The sequence below is a fragment of the Oncorhynchus mykiss genome, chromosome 4 (genome assembly GCF_013265735.2).
Source record: "Oncorhynchus mykiss isolate Arlee chromosome 4, USDA_OmykA_1.1, whole genome shotgun sequence".
Classification (NCBI taxonomy): Eukaryota; Metazoa; Chordata; class Actinopteri; order Salmoniformes; family Salmonidae; genus Oncorhynchus; species Oncorhynchus mykiss.
Window position 1 is genome coordinate 5,527,393 of NC_048568.1, and position 15,879 is coordinate 5,543,271.

Genomic DNA, 15,879 nt, shown 5'->3' on the forward strand with positions numbered 1-15,879 from the left:
GGGCGGGGCTTTACCTACCAGAGACTCTTAGATAACCTGTAGCCAGTGGGTTTGGCGACGAGTATGAAGCGAGGGCCAGCCAACGAGAGCGTACAGGTCGCAGTGGTGGGTAGTATATGGGGCTTTGGTGACAAAACGGATGGCACTGTGATAGATTACATCCAGTTTGCTGAGTAGAGGAAGCCAGTGACTGATGTGGTGTACTCCTCAATGCCATCAGAAGAGTCCCAGGCTATTTTATAGATTACATATTTTATAGATGACATCGCCGAAGTCAAGGATCGGTAGGATTGTCAGTTTAACGAGGGTATGTTTGGCAGCATGAGTGAAGGAAGCTTTGTTGCGAAATAGAAAGCCGATTCTAGATGTCATTTTTGATTGGAGATGCTTAATGTGAGTCTGGAAGGAGAGTTTACAGTCTAGCCAGACACCTAGGTATTTGTAGTTATTCACGTATTCTAAATCAGAACCGTCCAGAGTAGTGATGCTGGATGGGCGGGCAGGTGCGGGCAATGATCGGTTGAATAGCATGCATTTAGTTTTATTTGCGTTTAAGAGCAGTTGGAGGCCACGGAAGGAAAGTTGTATGGCATTGAAGCTCGTCTGGAGGTTTGTTAACACAGTGTCCAAAGAAGGCCCAGAAGTATACAGAATGGGGTCGTCTGCATAGAGGTGGATTAGAGAATCACCAGCAGCAAGAGCGACATCATTGATGTATACAGAGAAGAGAGTCTGCCCGAGAATTGAACCCTGTGGCACCCCCATAAAGACTGCCAGAGGTCCGGACAACAAATAATCATAAATTCCGTCGTAAGCAAACAGGAAAACGCTCATCCAGAGGCGGCACTCCTTGTGGCCGGGGACTTTAATGCAGGGAAACTTTTTACCTCATTTCCAACAGCATGTCAATTGTGCAACCACAGGGAAAAAACTCTAGATCACCTTTACTCAACACACAGAGACGCGTACAAAGCTCTCCCTTTGGCAAATCTGACCATAATTATATCCTCCTGATTCCTGCTTACAAGCACAAATTAAAGCAGGAAGCACCAGTGGTCACCAAAAAAGTGGTCAGATGAAGCAGATGCTAAGCTACAGGACTGTTTTGCTATCACAGACTGGAATATGTTCTGGGACTCTTCCGATGGCATTGAGGAGTACACCACATCAGTCACTGGCTTCCTCAATAAGTGCATCGATGACATCATCCACACAGTGACTGTACATGTATGTACATGTATGTACAGTCTCAGTGACCCCAATCAAAAGCCATGGATTACAGGCAACATCCGCATTGAGCTAAAAGGTAGAGCTGCCGCTTTCAAGGAGCGGGACTCTAACCCTGAAGCTTATAAGAAATCCCGCTATTCCCTCCGACGAACCATCAAATAGGCAGAGCGTCAATACAGGACTAAGATCGAAACGTACTACACCGGCTCCGACGTTCGTCGGATGTAGCAGGGCTTGCAAACTATTACAGACTACGTAGAGAAGCACAGCCGAGAGCTGCCCAGTAAGACGAGCAAAATTAGTTCTCGCTTTGAGGCAAGTAACACTGAAAAATGCAATGAGAGCATCAGCTGTTCCGGACGATTGTGTGAACACGCTCTCCGCAGCCAATGTGAGTAAGACCTTTAAACAGGTCAACATTCACAAGGCTGCAGGGCCACACGGATTACCAGGACGTGTACTCTGAGCATGTGCTGACCAACTGGCAAGTGTCTTCACTGACATTTTCAATCTTTCCCTGTCTGATTCTGTAATACCAACATGTTTTAAGCAGACCACCGTAGTCCCTGTGCCCAAGAACACTAAAGTAACCTGCCTAAATGACTACCACGTCTGCAGCCATGAAGTACTTTGAAAGGCTGGTCATGGCTCACATCAACACCATTATCCCAGAAACCCTAGACCCACTCCAATTTGCATACCGCTCCAACAGATCCACAGATGATGCAATCTCAATTGCACTCCACACTGCCCTTTCCCACCTGGACAAAAGGAACACCAATGTGAGAATGCTATTCATACAGCTCACCACAGTGCCCACATAGCTCATCAATAAGCTAAGGACCCTGGGACAAAACACCTCCCTCTGCAACTGGATCCTGCACTTCCTGACTGGCTGCCCCGAGGTGGTAAGGGTAGGTAACAACACATCCGCCACGCTGATCCTCAACACAGGGGCCCCTCGGGTGCGTGCTCAGTCCCCTCCTATACTCCCTGTTCACTCATGACTGCACGGCCATGCACAACTCCAACACCACCATTAAGTTTTCCGGTGACACAACAGTGGTAGTGGCGTGATCACCGACAACAACTAGACAGCCTGTAGGGAGGAGGTCAGAGACCTGGCCATGTGGTGACAGGACAACAACTGCCCCCTCAACGTGATCAAGACAAAGGAGATGATTGTGGACTACAGGAAAAGGAGGACCGAGCACGCCCCCATTCTCATTGACGGGGCTGTAGTGGAGCAGGGTTGAGAGCTTCAAGTTCCTTGGTGTCCACATCAGCAACAAACTAACATGGTCCAAGCACAGCAAGACAGTTGTGAAGAGGGCGCGATAAAACTTATTCCCCCTCAGGAGACTTAAAATATTTGACATGGGTCCTCAGATCCTCAAAAGGTTTTACAGATGCACCATCGAGAGCATCCTGACTGGTTGCATCACTGCCTGGTATAGCAACTGCTCGGCTTCCGACCGCAAGGCACTACAGATGATAGTGCGTATGGCCCAGTACATCACTGGGGCCAAGCTTCCTGCTATCCAGGAGAGTAGAGGAGTGCCCTAAAAATTGTCACAAAATTGACTCCAGCCACCCTAGTCATAGACTGTTCTCTCTGCTAACGCATGGCAAGCGGTACCGGAGCGCCTAGTCTAGGTCCAATAGGCTTCTAAACAGCTTTTACCCCCAAGCCATAAGACGCCTGAACATCTAATCAAATGGCCACCCAGACTATTTGCATTGCCCCTCCCCCACTTTTACGCTGCTGCCACTCACTGTTTATTATCTATGTTTATTATCTATGCATAGTCACTTTAATAACCAATTACCTCAATTACCTGGACTAACCTGTGCCCCCGCACATTGACTCTGTACCGGTACCTCCTGTTGCCTTGCTATTGTTATTTTACTGCTGCTCTTTAATTATGTTACTTTTACTGGCCCAACGCTCTTAGCTGCTAGGCTACTCACACGCACGCTCTCTTACGCATTCACTCTCTCACACACTCCCACGAATGCACGCACTCTCTCACACACACACACCCACAAACGCATGCACGCTCGCACTCTCTCACACACACACTCTCACAAACGCACTCTCAAACACACACTTGTTGTCTTTGTCTCATGAATAAAGACACTCATTTTCACACACATCTCTTTCCACACTAGTGGAAGAAACATTATGCCCGCGGCAGCTCCGTACACCACCCTATTCCAAATTCATGCTGGCCATGAATATGGTGTCCTAGTTAAACGCTGTGTCTGAAGGGGGGTTGTTGTTTCAATAGAGGTGCCGGAAGGCCCTATTCATCATTATCACACGCACGAACATCGTGTTTTCTCTGTAACACTAGGGGGGGGGGGGGGGGGGGCAGCCATGCCATGCCATGCCAAAATCCCATTGGTTAGGAACAACAGAAGGATACATTGGGGCCTGTAAATGTCAAGCTCAAGAAAAACCAAAAGTGTATATTACCCAAGACTGCTACTTTGAAAGGACTGTCTTATCCTGTATTTTTAAGTAGTCCATATGTGGCGTTGGATAAAACACGTTTGGCCTGCTTGATGAATTACAACTATACGAGCCTGGTCAAGTTTAAAATGGACTATTCCAAGAGAATCTTGAGGACAAAAGTGCTTGGAAGGTATGTTTGAACTTCTCATGGTTCCAAGAGGGTTTAACACTTAGACGTAAGCTTGTCCTCTATTGGTTTCTGACCGTCATTTGACCACCGTCGGTTAGCAGGGGTCACAGCCTTGCATCTCTCTTGTTCATTAGGCTCCAAATGGAAGAAATTGAGTAAAACAGGGATGAACTTACCTGGGTTTGTCTACTAAGAAACGCACATTTTGTTTTCCGAGATTCCTTGTGTTACCATAGCAATTAATGTTGAGTGCTCAGATTTATCAACAAGATGACTTTTTGAATGAGTCATTCATGTCGCGAATTAGGTATTCACGACATTCACAAATAAAATGAGTGCAATGCAACATGGCTATACACTGATCCAATTCCCCTCAATTATAAATAAAACCGATATGTATCGGACTGAGGGCGACACACTCCTATCCATTCGACAATCCACACCCTTTTACCAGTGCAACCCAATAGACACGCAGTCACCACTGCAGAATAAGCTCCCTTAAACTTCTGCTTGTCTAACTAGCTATACTACACTGCTGTTACAGTACATTCATTCAGTAGAGCCTTTTCTGTCCTTTACCTCTGACTTATGACGTGTGACTCTTTTTATGCCCTCAATGCTTTATTTAAATCCACGTTTTCGGCGGCCTGCACCACTAGCCTCTCTGCCTACTCCAAGGCCCTCACCTCCTCCTCGGCCTCAGTCCACCTGCGCCACCAGAAGGCCCTGTCGGCTTCTGGCCACACATGCCGCCAAACGCTGCCACCTACCGACGGCGTTGACTTCAGGCCTAAGTAAGAGGCTTCCCACCCCAACTCCCAGGGGTTTGACTAGGGGGTCTCATTTGATCTGTCTGCTTTTCTCTCTAACCTCGTTTTCCACCCCCCCACCCCCCACCCCCCACCCCCCCTCTGTCCACACTTTCTAACTCTCTCTAATGCCGTCTGACCTCCCACCAAATTAGTTTCTGACCAATCGTACCCTTTCCCTCCCGAACACTCATCCCACACTTTTGCTCACTTCTCATTCCGTTAGCTTCACCCCCAAAACACCACCTCCAATGGCTGAGGACCTCTTTTAAAAGGTCCATTTGTGTGTTTAATACGAAGAAGGATTGCCTCCTGCTCTGGTCTCTTTCCTCTAACATACCCAAGTGTATTTGGTCCGAAGTAGTGCCAGCCAAATCTCACCTGATAAACAAACCATCCCTAATGTAGCAAAGATAAGCAACCTCTTTTTCATTGGCTCGAATGTCCTGAAGGTTCTGTTTTAGTTTCCCTTTAACTCTTTAGTCAACTAAACAATAAAACCAAGTGTTCACATGATGTGGTTGATAAAGTCATAACTAACCAAACATCTGCTGTGATGGTACCCCCTGTTATCAACATGAGCCCGGTTTCCTCCCCAGCACAACAGCGACTTCCAGTCAACGGAACCCCGGCAGCGCCACGCCCCCCGACCGGGTTCACTTCCCCCGTGGCACGGCCAGCCGCAGCACCTTCCACGGCGGCCAGCTGCGGGAGCGCCGCACTGCCACCTACAACGGCCCGCCTGCTTCGCCCACGCTCTCGCATGACGCCACACCCCTCTCGCAGTCCCGCAGCCGCGGCTCCTCCAACCTCTTCACCAAGCTCACCTCCAAGCTCACACGCAGGTAAGCCAAAGCTGCCAATGGTGTCCCCGAAACAATGCAAACGTCCCACTGTACGCAGTGTTCGGCACCGGGGGTTTGAGGAAAGTATCCATACCCTATTTCATACTCAAGTCTGTCTAATTTAGGTGGATGTAATATCATCCTTCACATCTTCATCGTGATGATTAGACTCGATAAATTGTGATAGGGATTTTGTCCATATCGCCCAGTCATATAAAGTGAGCTCCAAAAGTAACTAGGTTTCCATCCAACCTTTTTATGCCAGTAAAGTGCGTCGGATAAGAAATGTCATGACAGGCCTGATGGAAATGAACTAAAAAAAAATCTGTAAACGTTCTAAATGGCAACAAATTACGATAGACAAATTGGGATTTTTTTTGTGTCAGTAAAATTGATTATGCTAAAACATTTCTATAATAACCATCATATTGACGAAAACCTGGAGTCACGATGACATGTTGTGTGTGTGGTCCTCCCACATTGGGAATGTCTGCATTTTATTGGACTACAGATGAAGTAAGTCATTCACCCGCGGGATGATTTTTAAATGTTTTATTTAGAGGATGGTCGGCAGCCCCGGAATATAATTACAAATAATTTGTACACTGCAAATTGACCGAGAAGCCCAAACAGATCATATTTGACTGAAACATGATCATTTCAAAGCTTGCTAATACGATCACTTGTCTCTCTATTATGGGTGGGAATACTTGGAACAGCTTTCCAAAATTAAAATCACTTGGGGCAGATTTCCAGTTTTTTTTTATTCATTTAATTTCAACGATGATTAACATTTCATTTCAACGATGATTAACATTTAATTTCACATTTTTTCTTTGAAAACTTGACGGGCCAAATTCGCCATGCTGTATTTTTTATTAGGTCCATGGGAATTTAACTGCAAACGGTATTGGTATGTGCACTACTTCATCACGCACAGTGATGGAAACACATCTCTGGTGGGAAAAGACTTTTGGTCCCCTAAAATGGGACGGGACTTTGTATAAAAGTGCTATAATTTCTAAAGGTTCACCCGATATGGATGAAAATACCCTCAAATGAAAGCTGACAGTCTGCACTTGAACCCCAGTCACAAAGTGCTGGAGTACAAAGCCAAAACAACAGAAAATACGTCACTGTCCAATATTTTTGGAGCTCACTGTAGTTTGACTCACTGAGTGAAATGAAAGTTGTTTTTCTCTTACCTCAGAAAAAAACCTTTACAGTGCCTTAGTCTTAGTGCAGCTACATCATTCCCTCAAAGGTCTGCCATGTGTACACTTGGATTTAGTGTAACTGAGTAGTAGACCTGCCCTGCTTTTAAAACTAAATGTCAGTATGTATATCTCTCACTTCTCTTTGTAGTCCATGTTGGCTTCCCCCCTGACAAAATCTATCAATGCGGCTTTTCATTTGTTTGTGTACCAGAATTAGAATGAATAGTGGCAGCGTTTCAATTTTTGTGGGTAATATTCATTATTCTGCCCAGACATATATGGTCATAGACTGAAATTCCTTTGAAAAGTAAGACGAATAGTCTCCCCTCAGAATAAATCTGATTCTACATTTTAACCCAAATTATATTTTGATGTCACGATTGCTCTGTCATGTACAGAATGTCTTCATTACTTTTTGGGGCCTTTTTGCATTCGATGACTAAAGAACAAAGACCCTCAAGTTCAATCAGAAAAGTAACATAACATGAAAGTATTATTTAATATATTAATTACACTTTTTTCACAACTTTATCCTTTCATAGCTGCTATTCAGGTATTTCCTGGACCAGATTTGAACACCTAAGCTCTAGAATTATACTCTATACTAGGGAATCTGCAATGATTCATTATCCAAGCTGTCTGAAATATGCCAGTAACAGATGCTAGCAGCCAGGCTAGCAGCCAGGCTCAGACAGAGATGTCTCACAGAAATGTTGACACCTAAAATCTACTGATTTTATTATGCTGCTCCAAAAAAACAAACGTCAAACATGATTTTTTTTTCTTTTTTTTTTTTTAAACTAAGGATTTGTTTGTACAAAATTTGACTGGTTGTTACATTTTTTTTTTATACAAATATTTAATTCAGGTTTATCAAAAGGTAGGAGGACCCCGCCAATTGGCCCAGTGTGCAATTAATCAGAAACACTTGACTAATCGGTCAACTGTGTAATTCATTTTTTAACCCTGTGTGGACAAAGAGCTTGAATAAAATGCCTGAAACTGACTGACCTCTTGGCTCCTCAAGCCCTAATCGGTGTGCAATTTAGCATGTCTATGCTTTCTTATCGGTCTTTGGGTTCAGACTATACTAATCAACCATGCATGGTCCTCTACAGAGCAGGTCTGTGCACAATCACTAATGTAAATGCTGACAAATTTCTTCTATGAAACACAGTATGTTTTTATTTAGTCGTGTGCTCGTTTAATATGTGTATATGATTGCAGAACTTCTGCTGCATACAATGCATTTATGACTGTACATCAAATGCATACAAGTTGGTAAAAGGTTGGTGGGAGCCATTTGCTAGTTTGGCAGCATCTAGCGTGATGTTATTCAGGCAAGAACCCTTCCTTTTGGTAACAAGGCTTTTATTAATTGTATGAAGTTGGTACCACACTCCGTGGATCAGTGACGTCAGGGGTGGCCCAAAAGTCTCTTCTATGCCCTATGGAAATACATTTTTATTAATTGTATGAAGTTGGTACCGCATTCTGTGGATCAGTGACGTCAGGGGTGGCCCAAGAGTCTGTTCTATACCCTATGGAAATACATTTTTACAAAAAAAACATATTTTTTTGTTTGCAATTGAGGTATAGTACATTTGAGGTATATACACTTCCTGTCAAAAGTTTAGGAACACCTACTCATTCAAGGGTTTTTCATTATTTTTACTATTTTCTACATTGTAGAAAAGTAATGAAGACAGCAAGCTATGAAATAACACATATGGAATCATCATTTGAGATTCTTCAAAGTAGCTACCCTTTTCCTTGATGACAACTTTGCACACTTTTGGCATTCTCTCAACCAGCTTAATGTAGTAGTCACCTGGAATGCATTTCAATTAACAGGTGTGCCTTCTTAAAAGTTAATCTGTGGAATTAATTTTCTTCCTAATGCATTTGAGCCAATCAGTTGTGTTGTGACAAGGTGGGGGTTACTACATGATTCCCTGTGTGCTATTTCCTTGTGTGTTATGTCTTCACTTTTGGTCTGCAATGGTAAAAATAAAGAAAAACCCTTGAATGAGTAGGTGTTCTAAAACTTTTGACCGGTATATACACACATATACACACGTGTGTGTATATACATATATGTACAGTGCCTTGCGAAAGTATTCGGCCCCCTTGAACTTTGCGACCTTTTGCCACATTTCAGGCTTCAAACATAAAGATATAAAACTGTATTTTTTTGTGAAGAATCAACAACAAGTGGGACACAATCATGAAGTGGAACGACATTTATTGGATATTTCAAACTTTTTTAACAAATCAAAAACTGAAAAATTGGGCGTGCAAAATCATTTGCCCCTTTACTTTCAGCGCAGCCAACTCTCTCCAGAAGTTCAGTGAGGATCTCTGAATGATCCAATGTTGACCTAAATGACTAATGATGATAAATACAATCCACCTGTGTGTAATCAAGTCTCCGTATAAATGCACCTGCACTGTGATAGTCTCAGAGGTCCGTTAAAAGCGCAGAGAGCATCATGAAGAACAAGGAACACACCAGGCAGGTCCGAGATACTGTTGTGAAGAAGTTTAAAGCCGGATTTGGATACAAAAAGATTTCCCAAGCTTTAAACATCCCAAGGAGCAAGCGATAATATTGAAATGGAAGGAGTATCAGACCACTGCAAATCTACCAAGACTTGGCCGTCCCTCTAAACTTTCAGCTCATACAAGGAGAAGACTGATCAGAGATGCAGCCAAGAGGCCCATGATCACTCTGGATGAACTGCAGAGATCTACAGCTGAGGTGGGAGACTCTGTCCATAGGACAACAATCAGTCGTATATTGCACAAATCTGGCCTTTATGGAAGAGTGGCAAGAAGAAGCCATTTCTTAAAGATATCCATAAAAAGTGTAGTTTAAAGTTTGCCACAAGCCACCTGGGAGACACACCAAACATGTGGAAGAAGGTGCTCTGGTCAGATGAAACCAAAATTGAACTTTTTGGCAACAATGCAAAACGTTATGTTTGGCGTAAAAGCAACACAGCTGAACACCCCATCCCCACTGTCAAACATGGTGGTGGCAGCATCATGGTTTGGGCCTGCTTTTCTTCAGCAGGGACAGGGAAGATGGTTAAAATTGATGGGAAGATGGATGGAGCCAAATACAGGACCATTCTGGAAGAAAACCTGATGGAGTCTGCAAAAGACCTGAGACTGGGACGGAGATTTGTCTTCCAACAAGACAATGATCCAAAACATAAAGCAAAATCTACAATGGAATGGTTCAAAAATAAACATATCCAGGTGTTAGAATGGCCAAGTCAAAGTCCAGACCTGAATCCAATCGAGAATCTGTGGAAAGAACTGAAAACTGCTGTTCACAAATGCTCTCCATCCAACCTCACTGAGCTCGAGCTGTTCTGCAAGGAGGAATGGGAAAAAATGTCAGTCTCTCGATGTGCAAAACTGATAGAGACATACCCCAAGCGACTTACAGCTGTAATCGCAGCAAAAGGTGGCGCTACAACGTATTAACTTAAGGGGGCTGAATAATTTTGCACGCCCAATTTTTCAGTTTTTGATTTGTTAAAAAAGTTTGAAATATCCAATAAATGTCGTTCCACTTCATGATTGTGTCCCACTTGTTGTTGATTCTTCACAAAAAAATACAGTTTTATATCTTTATGTTTGAAGCCTGAAATGTGGCAAAAGGTCGCAAAGTTCAAGGGGGCCGAATACTTTCGCAAGGCACTGTATGTATGTGTGTATGTATGTATGTGTGTGTATTATATATATATATATTTGTGTGTGTGTGTGTGTGTATGTAGTATTTATATATATATATATATATATATATATATATACACAGACATACATACAGTGGGGCAAAAAAAGTATTTAGTCAGCCACCAATTTTGCAAGTTCTCCCACATAAAAGATGAGAGAGGCCTGTAATTTTCATCATAGGTACACCTCAACTATGACAGACAAAATGAGAAGAAAAAAAAACAGAAAATCACATTGAAGGATTTTTTATGAATTCATTTGCAAATTATGGTGGAAAATAAGTATTTGGTCAATAACAAAAGTTTATCTCAATAATTTGTTATATACCCTTTGACCTCTGTCATTGTCAACAAACATTTTCTGTAAGTCTTCACAAGGCTTTCACACACTGTTGCTGGTATTTTGGCCCATTCCTCCATGCAGATCTCCTCTAGAGCAGTGATGTTTTGGGGCTGTTGCTGGGCAACATGGACTTTCAACTCCCTCCAAAGATTTTCTATGGGGTTGAGATCTGGAGACTGGCTAGGCCACTCCAGGACCTTGAAATGCTTCTTACGAAGCCACTCCTTCATTGCCCGGGCGGTGTGTTTGGGATCGTTGTCATGCTGAAAGACCCAGCCACGTTTCATCTTCAATGCCCTTGCTGATGAAAGGAGGTTTTCACTCAAAATCTCAGGATAGATGGCCCCATTCATTCTTTCTTTTAAACGGATCAGTCGTCCTCAAATCAAATCTAATGTATTTATATAGCCCTTCGTACATCAGCTGATATCTCAAAGTGCTGTACAGAAACCCAGCCTAAAACCCCAAACAGCAAGCAATGCAGGTGTAGAAGCACGGTGGCTTGGAAAAACTCCCTAGAAAGGCCAAAACCTAGGAAGAAACCCAGAGAGGAACCAGGCTATGTGGGGTGGCCAGTCCTCTTCTGGCTGTGCTGGGTGGAGATTATAACAGAACATGACCAAGTTGTTCAAATGTTCATAAATGACCAGCATGGCCCAATAATAATAATAAGGCAGAACAGTTGAAACTGGAGCAGCAGCACGGCCAGGTGGACTGGGGACAGCAAGGAGTCATCATGTCAGGTAGTCCTGAGGCATGGTCCTAGGGCTCAGGTCCTCCGAGAGAGAGAAAGAAAGAGAGAATTAGAGAGAGCACACTTAAATTCACACAGGACACTGAATAGGACAGGAGAAGTACTCCAGATATAACAAACTGACCCTAGCCCCCCGACACATAAACTACTGCAGCATAAATACTGGAGGCTGAGACAGGAGGGGTCAGGAGACACTGTGGCCCCATCCGAGGACACCCCCGGACAGGGCCAAACAGGAAGGATATAACCCCACCCACTTTGCCAAAGCACAGCCCCCACACCACTAGAGGGATATCTTCAACCACCATCTTACCATCCTGAGACAAGGCCGAGTATAGCCCACAAAGATCTCCGCCACGGCACAACTCAACTCACTCAAGTGACGCACCCCCCCCAGGGACGGTATGAAAGAGCCCCAGTAAGCCAGTGACTCAGCCCCTGTAATAGGGTTAGAGGCAGAGAATCCCAGTGGAAAGAGGGGAACCGGCCAGGCAGAGACAGCAAGGGCGGTTCGTTGCTCCAGTGCCTTTCCGTTCACCTTCCCACTCCTGGGCCAGACTACACTCAATCATATGACCCACTGAAGAGATGAGTCTTCAGTAAAGACTTAAAGGTTGAGACCGAGTTTGCGTCTCTTACATGGGTAGGCAGACCATTCCATAAAAATGGAGCTCTATAGGAGAAAGCCCTGCCTCCAGTTGTTTGTTTAGAAATTCTAGGGACAATTAGGAGGCCTGCGTCTTGTGACCGTAGCGTACGTGTAGGTATGTACGGCAGGACCAAATCAGAGAGATAGGTAGGAGCAAGCCCATGTAATGCTTTGTAGGTTAGCAGTAAAACCTTGAAATCAGCCCTTGCCTTGACAGGAAGCCAGTGTAGGGAGGCTAGCACTGGAGTAATATTATCACATTTTTAGTTCTAGTCAGGATTCTAGCAGCCGTATTTATCACTAACTGAAGTTTATTTAGTGCTTTATCCCGGTAGCCGGAAAGTAGAGCATTGCAGTAGTCTAACCTAGAAGTGACAAAAGCATGGATGAATTTTTCTGCATCATTTTTGGACAGAAAGTTTCTGATTTTTGCAATGTTACGTAGATGGAAAAAAGCTGTCCTTGAAATGGCCTTGATATGTTCTTCAAAAGAGAGATCAGGGTCCAGAGTAACGCCGAGGTCCTTCACAGTTTTATTTGAGACGACTGTACAACCATTAAGATTAATTGTCAGATTCAACAGAAGATCTCTTTGTTTCTTGTTCAAGCATCTCTGTTTTGTCCGAGTTTAAAAGTAGAAAGTTTGCAGCCATCCACTTCCTTATGTCTGAAACACATGCTTCTAGCGAGGGCGATTTTGGGGCTTCACCATGTTTCATTGAAATGTACAGCTGTGTGTCATCCGCATAGCAGTGAAAGTTAACATTATGTTTTCGAATGACATCCCCAAGAGGTAAAATATATAGTGAAAACAACAGTGGTCCTAAAACGGAACCTTGAGGAACACCGAAATTTACAGTTGATTTGTCAGAGGACAAACCATTCACAGAGACAAACTGATATCTTTCCGACAGATAAGATCTAAACCAGGCCAGAACTTGTCTGTGTAGACAAATTTGGGTGTCCGATCTCTCCAAAAGAATGTGGTGATTGATGGTATCAAAAGCAGCACTAAGGTCTAGGAGCACGAGGACAGATGCAGAGCCTCGGTCTGATGCCATTAAAAGGTAATTTACCACCTTCACAAGTGCAGTCTCGGTGCTATGATGGGGTCTAAAACCAGACTGAAGCATTTCGTATACATTGTTTGTCTTCAGGAAGGCAGTGAGTTGCTGCGCAACAGCCTTTTCTAAAAATGTTGAGAGGAATGGAAGATTCGATATAGGCCGATAGTTTTTTATATTTTCTGGGTCAAGGTTTGGCTTTTTCAAGAGAGGCTTTATTACTGCCACTTTTGTGTTCAACATAGGAGGGCCAAGCACAGGACGCAGCTCTTTCAGTAGTTTAGTTGGAATAGGGTCCAGTATGCAGCTTGAAGGTTTAGAGGCCATGATTATTTTCATCATTGTGTCAAGAGATATAGTACTAAAACACTTGAGCGTCTCTCTTGATCCTAGGTCCTGGCAGAGTTGTGCAGACTCAGGACAACTGAGCTTTGAAGGAATACTCAGATTTAAAGAGGAGTCCGTAATTTGCTTTCTAATAATTATGATCTTTTCCTCAAAGAAGTTAATGAATTTAGCACTGCTGAAGTGAAAGCCATCCTCTCTTGGGGAATGCTGCTTTTTAGTTAGCTTTGCGATAGTATCAAAAAGGAATTTCGGATTGTTCTTATTTTCCTCAATTAAGTTAGAAAAATAGGATGATCGAGCAGCAGTAAGGGCTCTTCGGTACTGCACGGTACTGTCTTTCCAAGCTAGTCGGAAGAGTTCCAGTTTGGTGTGGCGCCATTTCTGTTCCAATTTTCTGGAAGCTTGCTTCAGAGCTCGGGTATTTTCTGTGTACCAGGGAGCTAGTTTCTTATGATAAATGTTTTTAGTTTTTAGGGGTGCAACTGCATCTAGGGTGTTGCGCAAGGTTAAATTGAGTTCCTCAGTTAGGTGGTTAACTGATTTTTGTCCTCTGGCGTCCTTGGGTAGACAGAGGGAATCTGGAAGGACATCAAGGAATCTTTGTGTTGTCTGTGAATTTATAGCACAACTTTGATGTTCCTTGGTTGGGGTCTGAGCAGATTATTTGTTGCATTTGCAAACGTAATAAAATGGTGGTCCGATAGTCCAGGATTATGAGGAAAAACATTAAGATCCACAACATTTATTCCATGGGACAAAACTAGGTCCAGAGTATGACTGTGACCGTGAGTGGGTCCAGAGACATGTTGGACAAAACCCACTGAGTCGATGATGGCTCCGAAAGCCTTTTGGAGTGGGTCTGTGGACATTTCCATGTGAATATTAAAGTCACCAAAGATTAGAATATTATCTGCTATGACTACAAGGTCCGATAGGAATTCAGGGAACTCAATGAGGAAGGCTGTATATGGCCCAGGAGGCCTGTAAACAGTAGCTATAAAAAGTGATTGAGTAGGCTGCATAGATTTCATGACTAGAAGCTCAAAAGACGAAAACGTCATTTTTTGCTATCGTAAATGTTAGCAACACCTCCGCCTTTGCGGCATGCACGGGGGATATGGTCACTAGTGTAGCCAGGAGGTGAGGCCTCATTTAACACAGTAAATTCATCAGGCTTAAGCCATGTTTCAGTCAGGCCAATCACATCAAGATTATGATCAGTGATTAGTTAATTGACTATAATTGCCTTTGAAGTAAGGGATCTAACATTAAGTAGCCCTATTTTGAGATGTGAGGTATCATGATCTCTTTCAATAATGACAGGAATGGAGGAGGTCTTTATCCTAGTGAGATTGCTAAGGCGAACACCGCCATGTTTAGTTTTGCCCAACCTAGGTCGAGGCACAGACACAGTCTCAATGGGGATAGCTGAGCTGACTACACTGACTGTGCTAGTGGCAGACTCCACTATGCTGGCAGGCTGGCTAACAGCCTGCTGCCTGGCCTGCACCCTATTTCATTGTGGAGCTAGAGGAGTTAGAGCCCTGTCTATGTTGGTAGATAAGATGAGAGCACCCCTCCAGCTAGGATGGAGTCCGTCACTCCTCAGCAGGTCAGGCTTGGTCCTGTTTGTGGGTGAGTCCCAGAAAGAGGGCCAATTATCTACAAATTCTATCTTTTGGGAGGGGCAGTAAACAGTTTTCAACCAGCGATTGAGTTGTGAGACTCTGCTGTAGAGCTCATCACTCCCCCTAACTGGGAGGGGGCCAGAGACTGAGGCTGATTTACACGCTGAAGCTATGTTGCGCTTGGTGATCTCTGACTGTTTCATCCTAACATCGTTGGTGCCGACGTGGATAACAATATCTCTATACTCTCTACACTCGCCAGTTTTAGCTTTAGCCAGCACCATCTTCAGATTAGCCTTAACGTCGGTAGCCCTGCCCCCTGGTAAACAGTGTATGATCGCTGGATGATTCGATTTAAGTCTAATACTGCGGGTAATGGAGTTGCCAATGACTAGAGTTTTCAATTTGTCAGAGCTAATGGTGGGAAGCTTCGGTGTCTCAGACCCCGTAACGAGAGGAGTAGAGACAAGAGAAGGCTCGGCCTCTGACTCCGACTCGCTGCTTAATGGGGAAAACCGGTTGAAAGTTTCTGTCGGCTGAATGAGCGACACTGGTTGAGCATTCCTACAGCATTTCCTTCCAGAAGCCGTGAGAAAGT

The 15,879-nt window shown here is 43.9% G+C and overlaps 1 protein-coding gene across 3 annotated transcripts in view; it reads left to right on the forward strand.

The window, feature by feature from the left end:
* The window catches only part of LOC110521032 (MAP/microtubule affinity-regulating kinase 3), a 135,472-nt gene that overhangs the window by 110,239 nt on the left and 9,354 nt on the right, over positions 1-15,879 (forward strand). For 2 of the 3 annotated variants that reach the window (XM_036975517.1, XM_036975519.1), the window contains exon 15: positions 5,287-5,532. In XM_036975517.1, coding sequence (XP_036831412.1) covers positions 5,287-5,532 — 246 coding nt within the window. Of the gene's footprint in view, positions 1-5,286; positions 5,533-7,617; positions 7,630-15,879 lie in introns of all 3 variants that reach the window. The other variant, XM_036975518.1, reaches the window with a different exon arrangement.